At 37.8% G+C, this 19,714-nt stretch overlaps 1 protein-coding gene across 3 annotated transcripts in view; it reads right to left on the reverse strand.

The window, feature by feature from the left end:
- LOC6637862 (putative polypeptide N-acetylgalactosaminyltransferase 9) overlaps window positions 1-19,714 on the reverse strand; it is a 61,084-nt gene that overhangs the window by 23,198 nt on the left and 18,172 nt on the right. For 2 of the 3 annotated variants that reach the window (XM_015179343.3, XM_023175087.2), the window contains exons 2-6: window positions 18,633-18,667; window positions 7,224-7,962; window positions 1,909-2,277; window positions 1,673-1,837; window positions 415-608 (exon numbers count right to left, since the gene is read on the reverse strand). In XM_015179343.3, the coding sequence (XP_015034829.1) occupies window positions 415-608; window positions 1,673-1,837; window positions 1,909-2,277; window positions 7,224-7,596 (1,101 nt within the window). In that variant the 5' untranslated portion in view covers window positions 7,597-7,962; window positions 18,633-18,667. The remainder of the gene's footprint in view (window positions 1-414; window positions 609-1,672; window positions 1,838-1,908; window positions 2,278-7,223; window positions 7,963-18,632; window positions 18,668-19,714) is intronic. The other variant, XM_002061002.4, reaches the window with a different exon arrangement.

The following is a 19,714-nucleotide window of genomic DNA, read 5'->3' on the forward strand; positions in this document are numbered from 1 at the left end:
ATTATCCATTTCCAAGATTTGTGGTATAAATCAATTGACACTTTTGCAGCCTGTGCAAGAGGATGAGTGTGTAGTGTGTGTGTGTGTGTGTTTTATCCCTAGATCTATGTATATATATGTTTGCTGTGTGCATTGACTGCCACATTCAAGTTTTTGTAGTCACGTTTCAACGCTTTAAGCGTTGTTCATGTTGTTTTTCCGAGCGCTCGGGTTACGCGAATCCACGGAAATGTGGGCTAAAGTTGGAGCTGGCTTAGAATAAATAGGAGGGGGTCAATAACTATTTATACAGACGCGCAAAAAGCGAATAACCATGCAGAGAGCATTTGATACCATTATAAATGATATCCTTCAAATCATTCCCCAACCGCCCCCCCTCAATTTCGCTCTAAATAGTATTTAGTATAAACTTACATTATGGCGCTTCTTCTCACGTTCGGGTACAGCATGCCAACTGAATTGCAAATTCCAATCAAAGCCACCCACATTGACGCCCGTTGAGTCGCGGTAGTGATATTCCAAAGTATCATCGTTGATAACATCGATGACGGGACAAACAACAGTTGTGGAATTACGGGCAATCCGATCCAGCAATGGCTCCAGCCAGCCTGCAAAAACAAAAGCAAAACAAAGTTGAAAACGCCGAAAAGGATTGACAATTTAATTGCTTCTGCCATACTCCATTCCACCCAATCGTTTGCCCATCACATTCTGTTTCTGCCCATTCAATCTATCTCCCGGGTAGAAGTATAAAATCCCGAAAATGTTTCTCCTTCAACACTTCTATCTTTTAGTTTTTGGCAACTTTTCCTCAACTCTCAACGATTTTTCTTCTTTTCATCATCAGCAAAACTCAATAAAGAAAATTGATTGTTTGCTTTTCTCTTTTATTTTTCCTGTTTATTGCGAGGAAACAAAAAGTAGCAAGAAAATTGCTTTGGCAATGTCTTCAACTTGCTGGTATCTCAAAGATTACGAGATTTACTAGTTGGCTTTGTTTTATTGGTCACATTTCCGAAGGATTTCATAACATTTGATAACCAATCATGAGACCTCAATAAAGCGACAGAAAGAGAATTCAATTCACGCATTCGATTGTTTATGGTTGCAGGGCAAACCAAAAACAAAAAATTTTCACATATTAAATATTTATTCAACATGTCAATACGCCAGATAACGGTAAAAAAAAACTAGTTCAGTTAATTATAATCATTTAGTTAAATGGATTTGCATTCGCTAAACAATTAGAATATTGCAAAAATAATGAGATTCAATGGAAATTAGGAAAACGAGTAAAATATGATGCCTACTTTTAGGGTGTAATATTTATTCGAAGTGAATGAAAAAAAGTTTATTAAATTTAAATCATATTTCTAATGGTAAATAATAAATTTGCACTTTTTTGCACAAATAAATTTTGAAATGAAATTATAATTATTGATTTTCACTTTTATAATGTAAAATAATAAATTCTGACCAAGTTCTTTCACCAAAACGAATGGACTAGGTTTTCTCAAATAAATTGCCTCCTTTTTGGATAAACCCATAAATAACTTGCCACACTTTTATATACACCGTGCCAAGAAACGAAATAAAGTGCTTAAATTTGCTTTGTTATGGTCACAACCGTGGCAAATTGCCACCACCTCACCCCACCACATCCCACACTCACCTTCTGTGCACTCGCAATGCGAATCCAAATACGTTAGAACGGGCGACTTGGCATATTGGGCACCCAAAATTCGGGCACGAATCAATCCCTCACGTTTGGCTCCTCTCACAATTTGTACTTTTGGATAGGCAGTAAAATAATCCTCCAACTGCTTCTTAAGATGGGCTAAAATATAGGTTTAATGTATAAGATATTAATCAATCTGCGGTAAACTATTAATAACTCTAGATACATACGCATGTCACTATAGTCATCAACCAAAATAACTTTGCCAATCAGATGTTCTGGTGAGCGATCGAGAACTGAATGGACCGTACGCAAAAGTACAGACCAGGCCTCATTGTGGAAGCATATGATTACATCTGTTTTGGGCAGATCGGTTAGATAACGTGCTGTATCCTTGCACCAGGCATCGCGGGGATCAGGAAGTGTGCGATGCACGGATATCAAATCGGAGGCATATTGATTAAAAGCATTTTTGGTCCAGCCATCCTCAACTGCTTTTTTCATATCGTCTGGCATATCCTTTGGCAATTTTACGGGTTTTCCCATTTCACCAGGAGTCTCTTCCAATTCGCTTGGAGGAAGCAAAACTTTTTGAGCCGCTGTGACGTAAAGAAGAAAAAAAGAAAATGCTGGTTAAAGTTAATGTTGCTATTTGATTTGCTTCAAAATTGTCTAAAATAAGATGCTGCTGCTGCTGCTGCTTTGTTGTGCGTGAAATTTACGACATTTACATTCGCTTCCTCTTCCGTTCTCCTATCCACTTTTTGCTTAGATAAATCGGAATGCATTTGACATGAAAAGTTGTCATCATCAGCGTCACCGTCAGCATCCCAGCTTGGTTATGAAAAATGGCTCGCCTTTTGCAAATTTGCTCAGGCAACAACGGTGCGTATGTGTGATGTGTGTAGTTGTTGTGTCCCTTGGGAGTCCTCCCACACCCACATCTATCTCTGTCTCTGTTTACTTCTTCAGAGCATGTCCTTCGTGCGCATTGTATTATTTTGTTATTTGCATTCGCATGGAAATATGAATTCTACTCCTGTTCCTGTTCACTGTACACTCAACTAAGCTTGCTTCTGCTTTTTATGCGATTTGTCAAACATAAGTGACACTTATTGGGCATGTGTGTGTCCCCAAGGAACACCGTACCTGCACAAAGGGGTCACCAAATGTCTCAAATGAAAAATGAAACGGTATTTCATTTACTTTATACCTTAATTCAAATTGAGAGTTAGTTATAATGCCTTAAATGAATATAGAATTTAGAATGAATTTCATTTATTATTTTCTATTTCATTTATCCCAGTCCCAAGGCAAGAAAAAAACATATTTTTTTCTCTGGTCAACTCCGACCATGCAAAAACATTTCAATTACCACAATCATTTCAATTTCAATAAGCATAAAAAACCTAGATGGAAAATAAAAAGCCATAAAAGGTTTTCAAATAAAACCAGGACAAGGAGGGAAAGCGAAATGGAGCGAACAGAAGGAGAGAGGCAGATGTCGTGGCATTATGCTGGAAATGTTGGCCAGGAATGGCAACTAGCCCAACCAAGAGGCCAATCAGCCGGCGATAAATTTGAGCAGAAAGAAGAGAAAAAAACATCAAACCATTAAAATGGTCATAGGCTTGGTCGGATCAGGAAAGAGGGACCCGGAGGAGGCTCCACATAAATTTTATGATTTGTCGCCAGTTGCCGTAGTTACAACTTCATTGCGAAATATTCACGCGTGTGCCAGCCAGAAGAAGAACTTTTGGGCATCCTTTCTCGTTCGGATTTCTCTGGATTCATAATGAACATTTTTGCATGCTGGGCGCGCACACGCATCATCATAAAAAACAATAAAAATATCTGTGGAGGGGTAGGCAGAGTGCCAAGTTGAATAGAACTGGGTTTTATGTATTTTATTGATTCAATTATTTATTGCCTTTTCAAGTCGAAATAGCCTGCTTGTGGCCATAACCTGCTCCAAGTCTGTGGGCTTAAAAGTAAGCCACCTGAGAATAAACCAATTATAAGCATGCCCACAAAACAAGGTCAAGCACCTGAGTGGTTGCAGAACCCTCAAGTGTTCTTAAGAATCTCAATAGGTAAATTTATCCACACTTGCGGAGGGTCATTCCCGTTTTCACAAGAAGTTTTTAAAGGCATTAAGGAATATCCGTGTTCGTTGCATGTTTATTTACATAGAAACTTTATAAGTTTAGTTTATTCAAGTTAGTTTACTTCCATAACTTACCCAATTATATATTTAATATTTAAGTAATTTTTTACTTGATATTTTAAAACTTTTGCTTGAGCATTAAAATTTATGTACGAAACCCTTTAAGAATTTCAATTCAATTATCTCAATATTTCCAATTTCGTATGTAAATATCGTTTTTCTCATTCAATGTGTTTCGTGAATGCTTCAAATCCAATAACTCTCCTGTTCCATGCTGCGTATGCGTTATGTTCCAATGAAATAGGAGAGTTTATAGACATTTGGGACCAAATTCGAAAAGCAGAGAGGGGAATGTGAAATAGGGGAGAGCACCAAAAGGGGGAGAAAAATAGACAATCATAGCGACAAGCGCTCGAGGGACACTCCTGAGCGTGACAGGAAGCTATAAATGTAGAAACAGGCGGAAGCCCAGTAGGAGCAGGAATACGGGGGGAGGCGAAAAGTAGGGAAGGTGCGCCACATGACAAATGTCCGTGTGAGTGTGCCTATGTGTGTATCCCAGTGTGCTGCTGAGCCACATAACGCATAAAAGTAACATAATATGCCAAAGTAGCGTTATTTTGCAAAATGAATGAGGTTAGGGAGAGGATTGGCCTCCACCCTCTTCCCCACTTGGCTCTCCTGTCTACCATCCTCTTTTTCCCTAGACAATAGACAACATGCAAGACATAAAAAGAAGCTTTATGAACATGGCCAAGGGATTAGCATTGATTAAATGGGAAATGAAACAATGCCAGAGGCAAACAAATCAATCTGCTTGAAACAAAATTGGTCTTTGGAACAAAAAGGGGGCGTGGCATTTGCATTGTATAGACAAAATCATTATCGCTGTTAAATTGTAAAAGAGTAGTGTCACACACATAGAGAGAGAGAGAGAGAGAGGGACTCGCGCACACCCATGTGTGTGAGGCAAATCTGGTCAAAAACAAGAAACAAAAAACAACAAAAGCCTGCGATCAAGATAGCGAACGAACGTATTAAAGACATAGCCAAGAGGCAGGTTTCTGAGCACTGGGCACTGGAACAGGGAACTTGATGCGTGCGCGCGATAAACGTCGTGTTGGCCACGTCTTTTTTGGTGGTAACGCGCCCCAAGGCCAGGGCCAATGCCAATAAGTACAACAACACTAATTACCAGCTATGAACACACAGGCCACAAGACACACAAGATTCAGACTTCGCCAGAGACACAAGAGACCGATGGAGCAAGTCAAAGTCACTCCGGTACAGTGGTCTCCCATACGTGTAAGAGTGCGAATTCGATCATAGGACTTGCCAAGGTTCAATCATTTCAATTATCATTGCATTTCGCCTCACTGTGCAGTGAACCCGTAAGTACATCTCGTGTGTCTGGGCCATATGCGTGGCTTGGGAGTGTTGGTAAACGTTGTAGGCTTGCACACAATTTTGACGCCAAAGGGCAGTTGCTGCTGCTGCGGCCCAAGACGGAAAAGGATCAGAATGGTCCAACTTGTAGCTTTGCCACCTCGATGATGACGATGGCGATGGGGAGGTTGCTGTGGAGCCAAGAGATGCAAACATGATATGCGAAATTGCAAATACGTGCATTGTCCAAGCACCAGAGAGATGAGAGATGAGTCAAGTCAAGACGGGACACGACGAGTGGTATGGGGAGAGAAGGGAGGAGACTTCTGACCACATGCTGATGCAATCTTAAATGCTTGTTCCACATGCCAAGCAATAGATGAAGAAGCAAGACCAAACATATCCACATGCATACAGGAAGCTGCATCCAAAGCTCAACCCTTTCCCCCGTTGGAGTCATGCCTGGTTGAAGCTTGACTCGCTTCATTGATTTGCCTGGGCCTTGAGACAAGTCAAGTGTCCATTGAGTAAAAGAAACCTCAAGAAGTGATCCATCCCGACCTCTTCTCTCGCCCCACCACAATTCTTGATTAGTAAGAAACAATTTTCTCATTTTTTTCATATGCTTAATGCGAATGCCTCATCTGACATAGAGGAATGAGCAGGAATTGGTCTCTCTATCTATCAGAGGAGCCCCCTCCTACACTCCCCTTTCCACACTTTTCTCTCCCTACTTTTGCTCTGGCATTGAAAATGTTGTTTGGCAACAATTGCAAGTTGTTAAGTGCTCCAGTGTTGTTAGTATTTGCCGTTGGCATCTTCGACATTGTTGTAAAACTTGTTAGAAATTTTCTTAAAGGCGTAAAGGCAAATGCTAGGCGAGAGAAAGGGAAAGAGCGACAGAGAGGGGAGAAAAAGTGTGACAGCAAGCGTGAGAAGACAAGCAAGAAGGACTAGGTGATTGTGAGGGAGGAAGAAAGAGGAAAGCAATATGTGTTATTATCCCCGTTTGGTTTCGTTTTTTGCTTTCTTTCTCTCTCTCTCCATCGATATTTAACATCCCCTTCTCCTCCTCCTGTTCCTTTTCTGCTGATTCGGGTGACCCAAAATGCATCTTTAAAGCAGAATTTAGGTGTGGACCGGTTTAGTGGCAAGGTGGGGCGAGGGGCGGTATCAGGATGTGCTGCGTGTGCATTGAATTGATGGGAATTAGTTGCGAGCGATTGCGTGGAAATGAAGTGCAAAAAACGCAGAATGGGAAAAGAGCAACAAAAAAGCAGGAGGAAATATAAAGGAGATTTTCCAATGTTGATAACAGAGAGTGAGGAGAAGAGAAGCAAGCTAAAAAGCTTAAAAAGATTGCAAAGAGGTAAGTGTTGGATGGGCTGGGTTGAGCAATGGAAATAAATGTGCGACTGATTTCAATATAAATGCCAATTGTTCAGCTTAACATGTGCTGTGTGTGACATTTTACAGAAAAGTCCAACAATCAAAAGCACAAATCTCTTTCGATAAATTTACTAAAATACGTATGATTCGACTTAAAGCCACCTTTTCCAATTGGAAAAGACCACAATACAGATATTTAACCGTCTGTAAAATTGGAAGAGCGAAAAACACGTTTGATAAATTGTAAGATAATTTGCTCACAAGTAAAAGGGAGTGTAAATTAAAAAATAAGTCTGCTGTGAAATAAGAATACTTTTTTATCTGAGGGTAATTTGTCTTGGCATTTCTTCATTTTGATTAATTCCACCTTGTTTTAAGTGTTGTTCTCTGATGTCCTATTCTAACTACTGTTCCGAAAAATTTCAATGTTTCTGGAGTTGAAGCAATACGAAGTAACTAACGATAACGTGGCTTGTCAGCTCTAATATTGATTGAGTTCTAACCCCAAACTAAATTCGTCATTTTGAATTAATCGAGACATTATTTTCCATCCTATTGAAGCAGAAATCACTTTGAAATGAACAACTATTTGTCACTACTCACCATCCTCTTGTTTCTCTTTGGGTACTGGCTTCTTTTTCTTCTCTGCCGAATGTGCAACCTTTGGCTTAGGTGCTATAGTGGGTGGAATGTCAGCCTCGTCAATTGCATTGCCCTGGGCACTGTCTATAGCATTGCCAAGAGCACCCAAATCACTATCAACGACCGGATCTTCGAGGCCATCTCTCAAGGCCATGGCAACGGGATCACCGGGGGCAGCTGGACCACTGCCTGCACTGCCACCAGCTCCCACTTGAGCGGCCTGTCGTCGCGTGTCATCTGTGTAGATGAGGAAGGCAATGCAAAACCAAATGGCCAGCAGGACTGCCACCAATTTGACAATTGTTGTAGAGCGTCGTCGCCATATGAAGGCCATTTTGGAAGAATTCTTTCACGTCTTTTTGGTTTAGTCTTGATGGATGAATGGATGGGAAAGGTGCTAATGGAATAGCTCCGTCTTGCACACTTTCTCCACTTATGTATGTTTGTCTTCTTGTTCTGTGTATCAGTTAGAGGCCGCCTCTTGGGTGGCACACGTTGCGTATACGCAACATTAATCAATGCTATGTCCTGGCAATGATTTATGGATTGCTCGGATATGCTTGAAGATTAATTTAAGTGCTTTGTGATATGTTCTCTAGTAGTGCGTTCTAATACATTAATTAGTTTCTGTTTCTCAGTCTGAAGGATATGCGAAAACTTCTCCGGTTTAAGACAGCCTTCCTCATGTGTCCACTGTGACCTGTTATAAATAATGAAAGAGAATTATAAATGAGACTATATGGATTTAATTAATTTTAAGGTATCATGGCATTAAATTGAAACGCAAATCAAATAATTGAGACATTAAAGTTAATATTGATACTTCTTTCGTCCTCTTTGATCTTCTTGCCTCTGCTGCTGGTGCAATTAAGCTACAAAGTCAATCGTTGGCCTCGACTTGACCATAAGCCGACAGTCAACATGCAACTAATGTCAATATTATATAATTGCAGTACAAGAGCAGCAAAAGCAAAAAACCAAAACCCATGAAGAACAAAAAAAGATCCCCCCCTCCAATTGCAGTCAAGCAGAACTTTTGCCCAAGACCCAGGTAAATGACATGAACGCGGGCAGACAGCAAAACTGCAAAACCTGCAAAACTGAGACAAAGAGCAAGCGATATACGGATAGATACGGATAGACGGCCAATGATAGCTCAAGTCTCTAGCCTCATCGTCTTGGCCTGCCCCACAGAGAGTTAGCAAACAAAGTTGCGTGTCAGGTTGATAGTTGCAACTAAAATTTGCTACACACAAAAATAAACCTTCTTTGTATACCCTTTACCTATCAGAAATAATTATTACTTCTTTATATGATCTTATTTAAAAGATAGAGACTTTTTCTATGAACTTTCTTTAGTTTGAAAATTTAAAAGTTTTATATTAGAATTAAGATTCTTAAAATTCGATTTAACTGGAAAATAAATACTTACATTTTTTTTTTAATATTTCTCTGCAATTTTGCTGCCTTAACCAATCTTTTTCTGTTTTCATTACTTGCATATTTTGTTTTTATAATTGAATGGCAAAAAGCAACTAATATATAAATTACGAATCTGGTGTTATGGTCATTTTAAAATAATTGATAGGGACTATATATTTCGGTTAAAACTAGCTTTAGTTTAAAGCTACGGAATATGAAAATCAAATGCTCCAAGCCAAGATCATTTAAGGCCTCACCGAGCAGACCGGGGCCAAAGAAATTGTGTGTGTGTGTGTGTGTGGGGCAGTTCCAAAGGGATTTCTACTAGCATCGAGGGTCGGACGAGAATCGCTTTGGGGCTTATCAATTAAAGCGAAAGGCAGCAGCAGTTAAGGGGCTGCCTCCCTAGGGAAAACTCATTCACTCTCTCTTTCTCTTCCTCTCAGTCGCTATCTATCTATCTATCTGTTATTTTGCTGCCCTTTTTTCCTAGAGCTATGCCAGCCATGTGTGCATACGATAAATACAAGTTAATTACTTCGTGTGCCTTTTGTTATGGCTCGTTGGGTTCAAATGCCATGCCCCCGCCTCATACCTACCATCACCTACTCACCTCCCGCCCCCCACTTCAGCATATATGTGAGTTGGCAATTTCCGTTGTATGTGCTTATAAATTGAAAACAAAGAGAAAAAGAGAGAGGTAGCACATACATACGTAGAAGAAAACAAAAAAAAAAAAACATGTCATGTCCTCACTCAGCTGTAAAAAACTTTGCTCTAACAAAATAGAGCGATTAGAGTTGGCAGTTCTCTGCATGATGATGAAAAGTGGCAGGGGAAAGATACATAGATAAGAGAGGGGGTTGCCGGGTGGAAGGGGAGTGCTGACACTGCCAATTATGGCTTAGATCAAACTTCTAAAAATAGTCCCCTACAAATAGGCAGACAATTGGGCCCTGATAAGCTGTAATTGCTTCATTTCATTTGAATTTTGTGCTTTTTTTTCAAGCTGTTTCTTTTGGGTCTTATCATCCATATAGATAATCAATGTCAGCAAGTGCGATATGTTGACATGTCTAAGTAAAAATAAGCAATAACAAATGAAGTTTTTTTCCCAAAAAATTTCTGTCCCCTATAACAAAAATTCCTCTGACAATCATATAAAATTTTTAATTGATGAGCTTTGCGGTTTGGTCAAAAAATCGTTTGGCATTTTGAGTGGCCTTTGGAGAGTGCAGATTGCCCCATTATACAATATGACTTGTGTGTGTGTATCTGTGTGTGTGTATATGCAGAACACCATTTAAATTGTATATTAATTAAAATGCTTGCCATCACGATGCGGCAATCCAGCATTGCGGTTCACGTGGCGTATGCGTTATATTCTCTTCTTTTTTGTTTGCTTCCCCCCTCGTTTGGTTTGGTTGCAATCAAACGCAGCAGACAAAGATATAGTTATACATATCATATTTTATGGCTTTTGGTTTGTGAATATATTGCATCAAAATGGCATTTAATGTTTTATTTTGCACACTTGGAAAATTTTATAAAATTGATTTTTGGTTTTTGATATTTGTCCGACTAAAGTTTGTTATTGGCAAAAATTGATTAATCAAACTAATTTAAGCAGGAATTTGGTATTAGTGTGGCTGGCAAGTTTTTCATGTAAATATAACAAAATATTTTGTGCCTTAAACAAGGACTTAGCCTGTTTATAACTCTTGTCATTTGTCACATTTAATTTGATGGCATACAATTTGGAAATATTTACATAACAAATAGATGTTCGGTTTCAAATGAGCTGCGGTTATTGTGGTCTCTGGGGGCGGCTTCTCATTTGCCATGTCACTTGCTTTTTGGGGTGATAGATAAAGAATTTAAATTGAAATTTTGATTTTGGTGTACCCAACATTTTTGGTCGAAGATGAGATAGCAAAGTACATGAACCAAAAAAATCGTAATAACAATAGACAACAGCTCAGCTGAGATTCACAAACTTATATGTCTGGTGTCTCATTATGCATTATCTTGGCAGTGAAGTGGAGTGTTGTGGAGTGGCTTGGTCTTACACTAGCACAGTCAGCCGATAAGTGTTCCCATTGTTACCCGATGACAGCTTCGTTGCTCTGTCTGCCTGACTGCTTACCTGCCCGACGGGCTACCTGTCTTGAGTTGCCTTACTTTAAACATTTTAGTTTGCTTCATTTCATTCCACAACATTCCCATTCGTGTTTCGTCTTATCTCTTGGCTAATTGACTGATAAGCAGGGCCAGCAATTTGTGCCTCTCGTTTACTTAGGTTTCTTTCTGTCTCTCTCCCTTTGCCTTTTTTGTGATAAGATAATATTAAATTTAAAGTAAAATAGTTTCTTAGCTGCTTTCAAAATAATTGCCTGACATAATTAGATGCACATTTAACTTCAAATAGTCTTCCCCCTAAAGAGGAAAAACTATCCCGTTCAAGTGAAATATGAGATGAGCTGGAGAGAAAGAGAAAAATTTGCAAGTAAAGCAAACGCAAATTACGCACAACAAAGTCCAAGAATTTTCAGTTTTTCTTTTCCAGTTCTCTTTTCCTTGTCTTCATTGTCGCGGTTTTCCCTTCACCAGACCACCACGACATCAAGTTAGTTTTTGAAGACTTCTTTCTTTTCTCATTTTTTTCTTTTTTTGCTGTTGTAGTTTCTTGCGATCATTTGTCATTTTCTTATGCAAAAAGTTTTCTGTGGAAGCTGGATGAAAAAAAGGGGAGGAGGGAAAACTGTGCATTTTCACGGTGTATGCATATTACAATCCGCCCATATAGCTCTCCTCTTCCCACTTTCTTCTCAGTTTATAATCATTATTATTTATGCAGACTTAATCCGCAGTTATTAAAATGCAGCCACAAACTCTTTGCCAAGAGCTATGGAATGCCTGGCAGGCGCCTTTTAATATTCATTTGCATTTTCCACACACACACACACATACATGTACATATATATATAAATGTATATGTATATGTGTGAATGCACAAATACACACAGAAAAAGGGAAAAGTTTTCAGTTTCTAATGACTTGCTTGTGCATTGAGAGAAAGAGTGAAGATAAAGTTCATTTTTCTTGGTGGCAAGTTCTTACAATTTTATTTGTCTTTAACCGCAAATTATTAAGTTCAGGAGGAGGGAAAATTGCTGCACAAAAGCGATTCGGCTTTGGCACCTGGTCAAAGGTCAGCCAGCCATTAAAGCCAAAATCGTGTTTGTGTGGTTTATGTTGAGAATCAGGAAATGCCATTCCTTTCTCTCTGTCCCTCGCTCTTCCTTTTCTCCCTTTACTCTGTGGTCGCCAGCTTCTCACTCACGCACTAACGAATCAACTGTTTCTTCTGCTCACCCCCTCGACTGCTTCACCCCTCGTCACCTTGTCTTTCAAATGCTTCAACTGACTTCTCTTCGTGGAAAGAAAGTTGCCATGGAGAAAATTTAATCAAAATATTTGCACAACCGCCAAAGCGAGAAGCTGCCAAGGCGACTAGAATTACCAGTCCAAGACAACAACCACAGCAACAACAACACCAACAGAATGCGGTAGTCTGGCAAACGGGGGAGGTGAAGCAAATAAGTGGCTAGAAGGATGAGCCACCAAAGACAGAGACATACAGATCTTGGCCGGGGTACAGTGAAATCCCCCATAAGCGCACCCACCCTAATGGTTTTTGTTTAATATTCACCCAAATGGATCAACTTTATTATTTATGTTAACATTTTTTTTTTAAGCTTCTTCATTTTAAGTCTGTCACACATTTTGCAGAACCTTCACTGTATTCGGGCCAATTCCTTTTGGGCATTCGGTGCATGTCACGAAAAACCAGTCAAACCTCATTTGGCCATGCCATGGCAATGCAGCAGCAGAGACGGCCAACGATGAAATTGGAGACGCAGACAGAGCTAAAGTTGTTGTTGGAGTTGAAGTCGGAGTCGGAGTCGGAGTCTTCATCTCGGTGCATCACGAAATGGTTTTTTGGAGCAGCATCAGCAGCAACGGCAACGGCAATGGCAGCAGCATCTTGCTGTTAGCTGTTGTCTTTGACAATTATTTACCGTTGGCGCTTAACTGTTAATTTGCCAAGCGGACGGGCAACCAGTTCACAGTCCCAGGACCAGTTTTATAGTTTAGACAGCAACTGCACACCAGCAGCAGCAGCAGCAACATCGTATAACAGCAGCAACAGCATCCTCCCAATCGACAGTTGGATACACATGCCACGCATTTTTTATGGCTCTTAATTTGACAACGAATTGTTGCCCCCCACTCCCCACCACCTTTCTGCCTTCCTCTTTTTTCTACTAGATTACCCCAAATTACACACACACACATACACACAACAAACTCTCAAAAGTAATTAAATGGGTTTTCTTTTACTTCAAAATGCCGCAAATGCATTCCTTTACTTTTCGCTTTGCTTTCATTTTGTTTGAAAATAAATTACAGGATAAGTGTTTGCCATTAGAGTGCAATTAAGTAATAACACAAAGCCTTAAGCCTTTCATTTCGGTAATCAGAGATGATCATAATAAATTAAGAATATCTTATGCAATTACTACTTTGGAGAGATGAAGAATTTAGAATTGCTGACATACATCTACATCAATCAATTTCCAAGTCGTTTGATATTTACCAAAAGAGAACTAATTTAATGAATATTCTAAAGTAGTGGACTAACAAATGACTTGGATAATCATAACTACTTAAAAGACTTAAGTGACTTTAAAGTTAGTTTTAGCTTCTATAGTTATTCTTGGTAATTTAGATCGAAGAGTAAAAATGAAATCGAGTATTCAAGTTTAAGGTAAACTTCTGAGCTCTAAGCTATTCTTTTGTTTCCGTTTTAGTAAGTTGTAATTCCCAAATAGTTTTAGTGTTAAAGTAAGTAGTTACTCATTGTAACTTACATTGGTTAAGTATATTTTTTTATGAAACGACTTGGTAGGGAAATCGAAGCTCCCTTTAAAGTTTGTGAAAATATTAATTAAAAAGAACATCCCGAGTTCACCTACTATTTCTTAATCTGTCAAGTGCTGAACAACTTCTTATGACCTATAATATTAAATGACCCCAAACTAAATATAATAATGTAGCTCAAACACAATTTACTCAATTATATGTGATATGAATATTAAATAGAATCAATAATGATAATAAACATTTGATAAATTAACAACTCACAAATTGACTAAGCACAAATTAAACCTAGCACCAACAAAACAACGAAATCTTTAATTAAGTACTAGACCAAGTGATTTGCTCCATAAAATCGATTGTTGTCCGTTTAACCTTTAGCTCAAACATTTGTCGAAACAAAAGGAAATAATGTCATGTGAATAAGTTTTGAATATTTTATTGTTTGTTCTGTGTGTATACACAACAAGAGAATTCATGCCATTTATGCACAATAATCCACATCAATGTCAAGCATTTGGTTTCGGTTCGATTCCTTATAGTCTCTTTCATTTGACCTTTTGCCACGAAAACTTTTCAACTGGCCAACAAATTGTTCAGCATGACTATGGCAAAAATAGGAAAAAAAAAACCTTTTGAAATTGTTTGAAAATGTTTTTCACCCCCCACTTCTCCTCCTCCTTCAAAAATCATCTCTCATTTCTCTTCTCTTCACTGTGACCACAACATGTTCCACAAATGTGTCCAAGAAAGCGAAGAACATTGGAGAGTTGGGGCCTAATCTCGTAAAAATGTATAAAAAAAAGTTGTTTGCTGGTGGGCCCCAACATAAAAAATGACCAAGAGCCATTAGGATGGGCGTGCTCAAACACACACACACACACACACATACACAAAATGAAACCATTTTTGTCATTTGACAGGCAATTTTCAAAGCGTAACATTTTCGATATCTTTCCCTACCAAACCAAAAAAAAAAAAAAGAAAAGATTAAATAAAATATTCCCCAAAATTGATTGAGTTGACATTAACGAATTTTATATACTCTCTAAACAACCAAACTGTCAAAACTAATTCTGATTTGCCTAAGGCCTAGGCTAATGCATCTTTAAGATACTTTTATTAGCAGTCCACAATACAGAAGCAAATAGTTTACTTCATGCTTAATCTCTAGGACAAGATTGATGCTGATTGGGAATATATATAAATAATGCACAGCGTCATTGTTTCTTTTGTATGTGGGAAACATCGGAAAAAGTTTTATGAGACTTTCTTGCCAGAATATTACACGAAAAATAAAATATGTCCCCCTAAAGCACACACACACAAAAAAAAAGAAAAAATGAAATCTGATGATGATAGTTTATACAGCTAAAAGCATTTGGCCCACACACACACACGAATTAGCACACACACACACCAGATAGCCAGGAATATGTATGGCAAAATCTGTTTCCATTTCTCATGCCACACAAACATTTGGGCCATGTAGTGCTTAGTCCTGAATCCTCAGAACCTGCAGGCAGTTGGCGGTGTCGGTGGCGGCAAGAGAGAAAATTTTTGGTTAGGAGGTTGCTCTGGCATATTTAATCGAGTTGCCACATTGAAATATATATTGACTTTATTACCAAGAGAAGGACACAAGAGAGGGAGGAAGAGATAAAGAGGGTGAGAAAAATGCCCAGTCAAGCGGCGATTTTAGCTCTGGCTCTGGGCTATCATTTGATTAAATCTAAATCTGTTTATGAGCCACTTTCCATCATCCTTTTTTTTCGTCTCTTTTACATGTAATAAATTAAATTTTTTTCTTTTTCTTAAAAAAAAGAAGCAAACCGCTGATCAGTCTTTGCGGTTTTCAGACTGTGCAACTAGTTGAAGTAAATTGAGTAGATTTTTACTTCTCTTTGTGTAATTTAATCTCCTCTGCTGAGAATAAAGTATTTTTAATCAAATTTGCTCAGTTTTACTGGAAATTAGTTTTGCCTTATTCAATTTGGCCAAAAAAAAAAACTTGGCGGGCAAGTGGCCAAGGGCTGGGCCAAAAGCAACGAAGAAAGAAACGAAAACAAGCGAAAAACTCAAACAAAAGCCCCGCACACTCCAAAAAGGAGAAAATCAATGAGAAATTGTGGAAAACGTGAAAGATGCAGGCAACCGGCCGCTGCCGGTCTGTGTTTCGGTCGGTTTGTCTTTCGGCCAAGACCAGGTTGAAAAATGGTGGAAAATAAAATGGAATTGAATGCCTCAATAGTCGGGCTGCTGAATGTGCAAACAGGCAAACAAATAAATATTGAGGTCGTGCAATAAAGCAGAAGAGCTGAACTGACCTGAGGACTGGAGACGACACGATGACAGGCGATAGAGTGAACTAGCCCGGGGCATGGAATGGGTAGGAAAAATGGGGGAAAATGGCGAGCGTAAAGTTGTTTGCTCGCAAGGTTGAGGAAAAATTCATGCATATGCAAATGAACAATTGATTTCCTTGCGGCTCGTTGCAAATTTTATTCGATTTTCACTCGTTTGACCCTGGAAATTAGTTTACAACCAGACCCCGCTTTATCTTATTGTTCTTCTCTCTTCCTTTTTTTTTTTTGGCTCATAGTGGCAAATGGGCGTGGCATGGCTGACCTTGTTTTAAGTTAGTAGTTAGCTCAAGTGCAAGGTCAAAGCTGCAAAATAGAAATGCCAAACGGTGAAACCGAAAAAGGGAGAAGATTTCTGATTACGATGGGATTCAAGTTTTTTGTTTTATTTTTGGGCGGAGGAAACAAGTTTTGCGAGTTTATATTGAATGAATTAGGGAACAGCGATTTCAGAAAGTTAAAAGTTTGCTATAACTTTTTTTCTGTGACAGTTCTTTCATGATGACTCTCAGTTTGGTCAAGTTAAATTGAAATGATTTATATGAATAGAATTATCATTTTAATGAAGACAGAAAGGGTTAACAAAGAACTTATCTACATAAAGGCAGAAAAAAATAAAAGAAATTGGACTTTTAAATGTTATGACGTAAGATTCTATGGACGAAGTTTGTATACACTTTAGCAGCTGCCAGAATTTGCAATCTTATTTGAGTTCTTAAATTAAATAATCTTTTCTTAGAAAGAAAATTAAAAATAGATATAATTTTTTTCAATGTTTGGTGTGTATAAAGATAGACGATAAATAGTTTCATTTTAACAGATAAAACTTTTGGAAAGTTTTAATATCTTTTTTATTTGCTTGGCATAATTTTTCTTATCTCTCTTGCTTAATCTTACCTCATCTTTTTATACCTCATGGGATTCTCTACCTCTACTCCACTTAACTCTTTGAGAAGTTCACCCAATTCCTATCTATTCCCAAACTGTTTCATTATATTAGGACCTTTATATGAAAAATACTTCATTTTATCACATTTGTCCTATTCCTATTCCTATTCTTTGAGTTACTAGTAATCTAATCAATAGCCAGACTCGTTCATGGCCCAGACAAAGTCTTTAAAATCGTTGTCGAGTTTTTCCAATAAACACAAGTTTATCTCTGTAAATAAATTGTCCTACTTGAAGTCTACAAATATAATTGGTAATAAATTCAATTACCTGTGAAAAAAATTAATTAGTAATATAAAACAAATGCCCCTCTCCCTTGGGATTAAGACAAGTTAAGGGGCTATTGGATCATTCGACGTGCTCTCATTATTGCCAATTACAAATTGCTTAAAAGCAAATAAATCCCTTCCAGGCAATTGCATCGACCATTGACCAGTTGGCTAACAAGATCCTCAACAGGAGATAAATGTGTTTAGTTATAAAACGTTGCCACTGTTGTCTGGGCTAACTATTTAATGAGGCATAAACATTTCAACTGCCTTTTTGGTCGTCTCGTTATCAACATCCTCAAAAACATCCTTAGCGCAATGTCCACGACATAAAACTGTCAAAAAGTCGCCTATATAAATCGCTAAACTAAATGCCTTTCATAGTTTAATGTCACCTCTAGGGAATTGGACAGATGTACAGATGCTGGCCGCAGGCCGCACTAAAACCAAAACGATACAAAACAAAACACAAGACACGAAACAGAACAGAACACAACAGAGAAGTAGAGAAGAGCCCAGAGAAAAGATCTATGGTATGGCCAAGTGCCTGGATGGAGGATAGTGGCCCAGACAACGTGTCTCTATTGAGGTCTTCTTGTTGCCAGTGTTTGCTGCTGCTGCTGCTTCCACGCCTCGTTGTCATTAAAAGCGCATGAATTATGCAGTAGCCCAAGTGAACTACTTGCAATCCAGTCCAGTTCGGTTCAGTTCAGTTCAGTTCTAGGCTTCACTAACTGCCCTTGGTCCGCCAAGAGTTTGTGTGTTGTTGTTTTAATTAACTAATTAAGATTTTTCTATGTCGCAAAGGTAAGAAGAATGTTTGCATTATTTGTTGCAGCCAAGTTTGCCAAGGACCCAATTAACCTTTTATGGTCATTTGGCACAAATAACGAGAGAGACACAAATGACGCAAAGCAGACAATGGCCAATACTCCTCGGCCTCCCTGGACCCTATCATGGCCATCTTTGGGAGGCCTTGTTCAGTGAAATTGCTAACCATATTTGGACATACTTGTAGCAAAAACCAAAAATCCAAAACACAAAACAAAAAGACAATGCCAACTCATAAATAGCCAGCTACAAATTGACATTGAAAATTTCTCTTTGTTTTATTTCAGACGCAAAAAACAAGATACAAAAATTGTTAAAAGGGTTTATACGTAAACATTATTTATTAATCTAAGCTTGACCTTTTTCATTTTTAATGATAAATAAGTATATATTTTTTTGGCAGTTATAATGGAAGACTTTTTAAAGAAAAGCTAATGGACATGCCCATCTCCATATTAAGTTTAAAATACTTTTTAAGTGGCTTAATTCTAAGATTCACTAGTGAAAGTGCTAACTAAAAAATCCCCTTAGCTACGGATCATATATGATTAATAATACCCAAGTCAATGCCCTAGCCAAATAGTTTTAGAACTTACCTCCATATGGTTTAGTTTATCAAGTGTGTCAAAACCTGTAATAGAAAACAACAACAACAAAATTTGGATTAATAATTGTTGGCGATAAGTCAGCTCGTTCTTCTATAAATTATAACCCGTAAATATGGGTTACATATTGTATTTTTTGTTTCTGTTTTTGTTCTGTATTTAATTACTTTGGTAAATTTACGACTCACATTTACCATATGGCCATAGGGGCCGAGAAATGCATTATAATTTCCCCCGCATTTCCTGCACCACCTGAACAAATTCACATAGCAATTTAGTATCGTTTTAATTTTTGTGTTATTTTTATGAATTATGCAAAATACTCCCGTTAGTCTATTGTTATTGCAAAATAAACTAGCTCTTATATTCTGGTCATACATATTTAGCATAATATTTAAGAAGATTATATTTAGATTAAAATTTCAAAATCACAGCGGAAAAAAGTTGATTAAGGAAATCTCGAGAAAATAAGTTTAGTCCTCTTTAAATTTATGTACAACAGACATACATACATACATACAAAAAACTTATGTAAGGTTAATTTATTATATAATATATTAAAACTTGTACAAAAAAAGTTTCTTCCGTATAACTTTAGTTTTAATAGACTTGCAGTTTAAAAAACGATTGGGCCATAAATGCCCATCAAACGTATTTATATGAACAATTAATAAATTGCCAACTGTTAGTTAAATTAAATAAAGACATTTAAATTTTTAAGTTCAAACGATTTTAATGATTTTGGTGTTAAATTTAATTTGTTCCAAAACATTGCCAAATTTCCAAATACATAAGAGACTATATGACAGGAACATAAAACTAAAATGTTAGCCTGTTATGAAATACTTGATATTTTAAGCTATTTTTTTGTAATTTTCCATTATAGATACTCAGTAAGATGAGTTGTCTAAGTGGCCCAGTCAATTAGGAGTGACTAGTGTATGAATGTAGTTTTCGTCTAAGACGCTAGTAATAGTACTTATAAAATATCGCTAGGTTGATAGTTTACAACTTTATACTATACTGATAAAAATAAGATATTCTGTAAGACTCATTCTCAATCCTCAATAAAT

This window comes from Drosophila willistoni (genome assembly GCF_018902025.1).
Source record: "Drosophila willistoni isolate 14030-0811.24 chromosome 2L unlocalized genomic scaffold, UCI_dwil_1.1 Seg72.1, whole genome shotgun sequence".
In the NCBI taxonomy this organism is placed as follows: domain Eukaryota; kingdom Metazoa; phylum Arthropoda; class Insecta; order Diptera; family Drosophilidae; genus Drosophila; species Drosophila willistoni.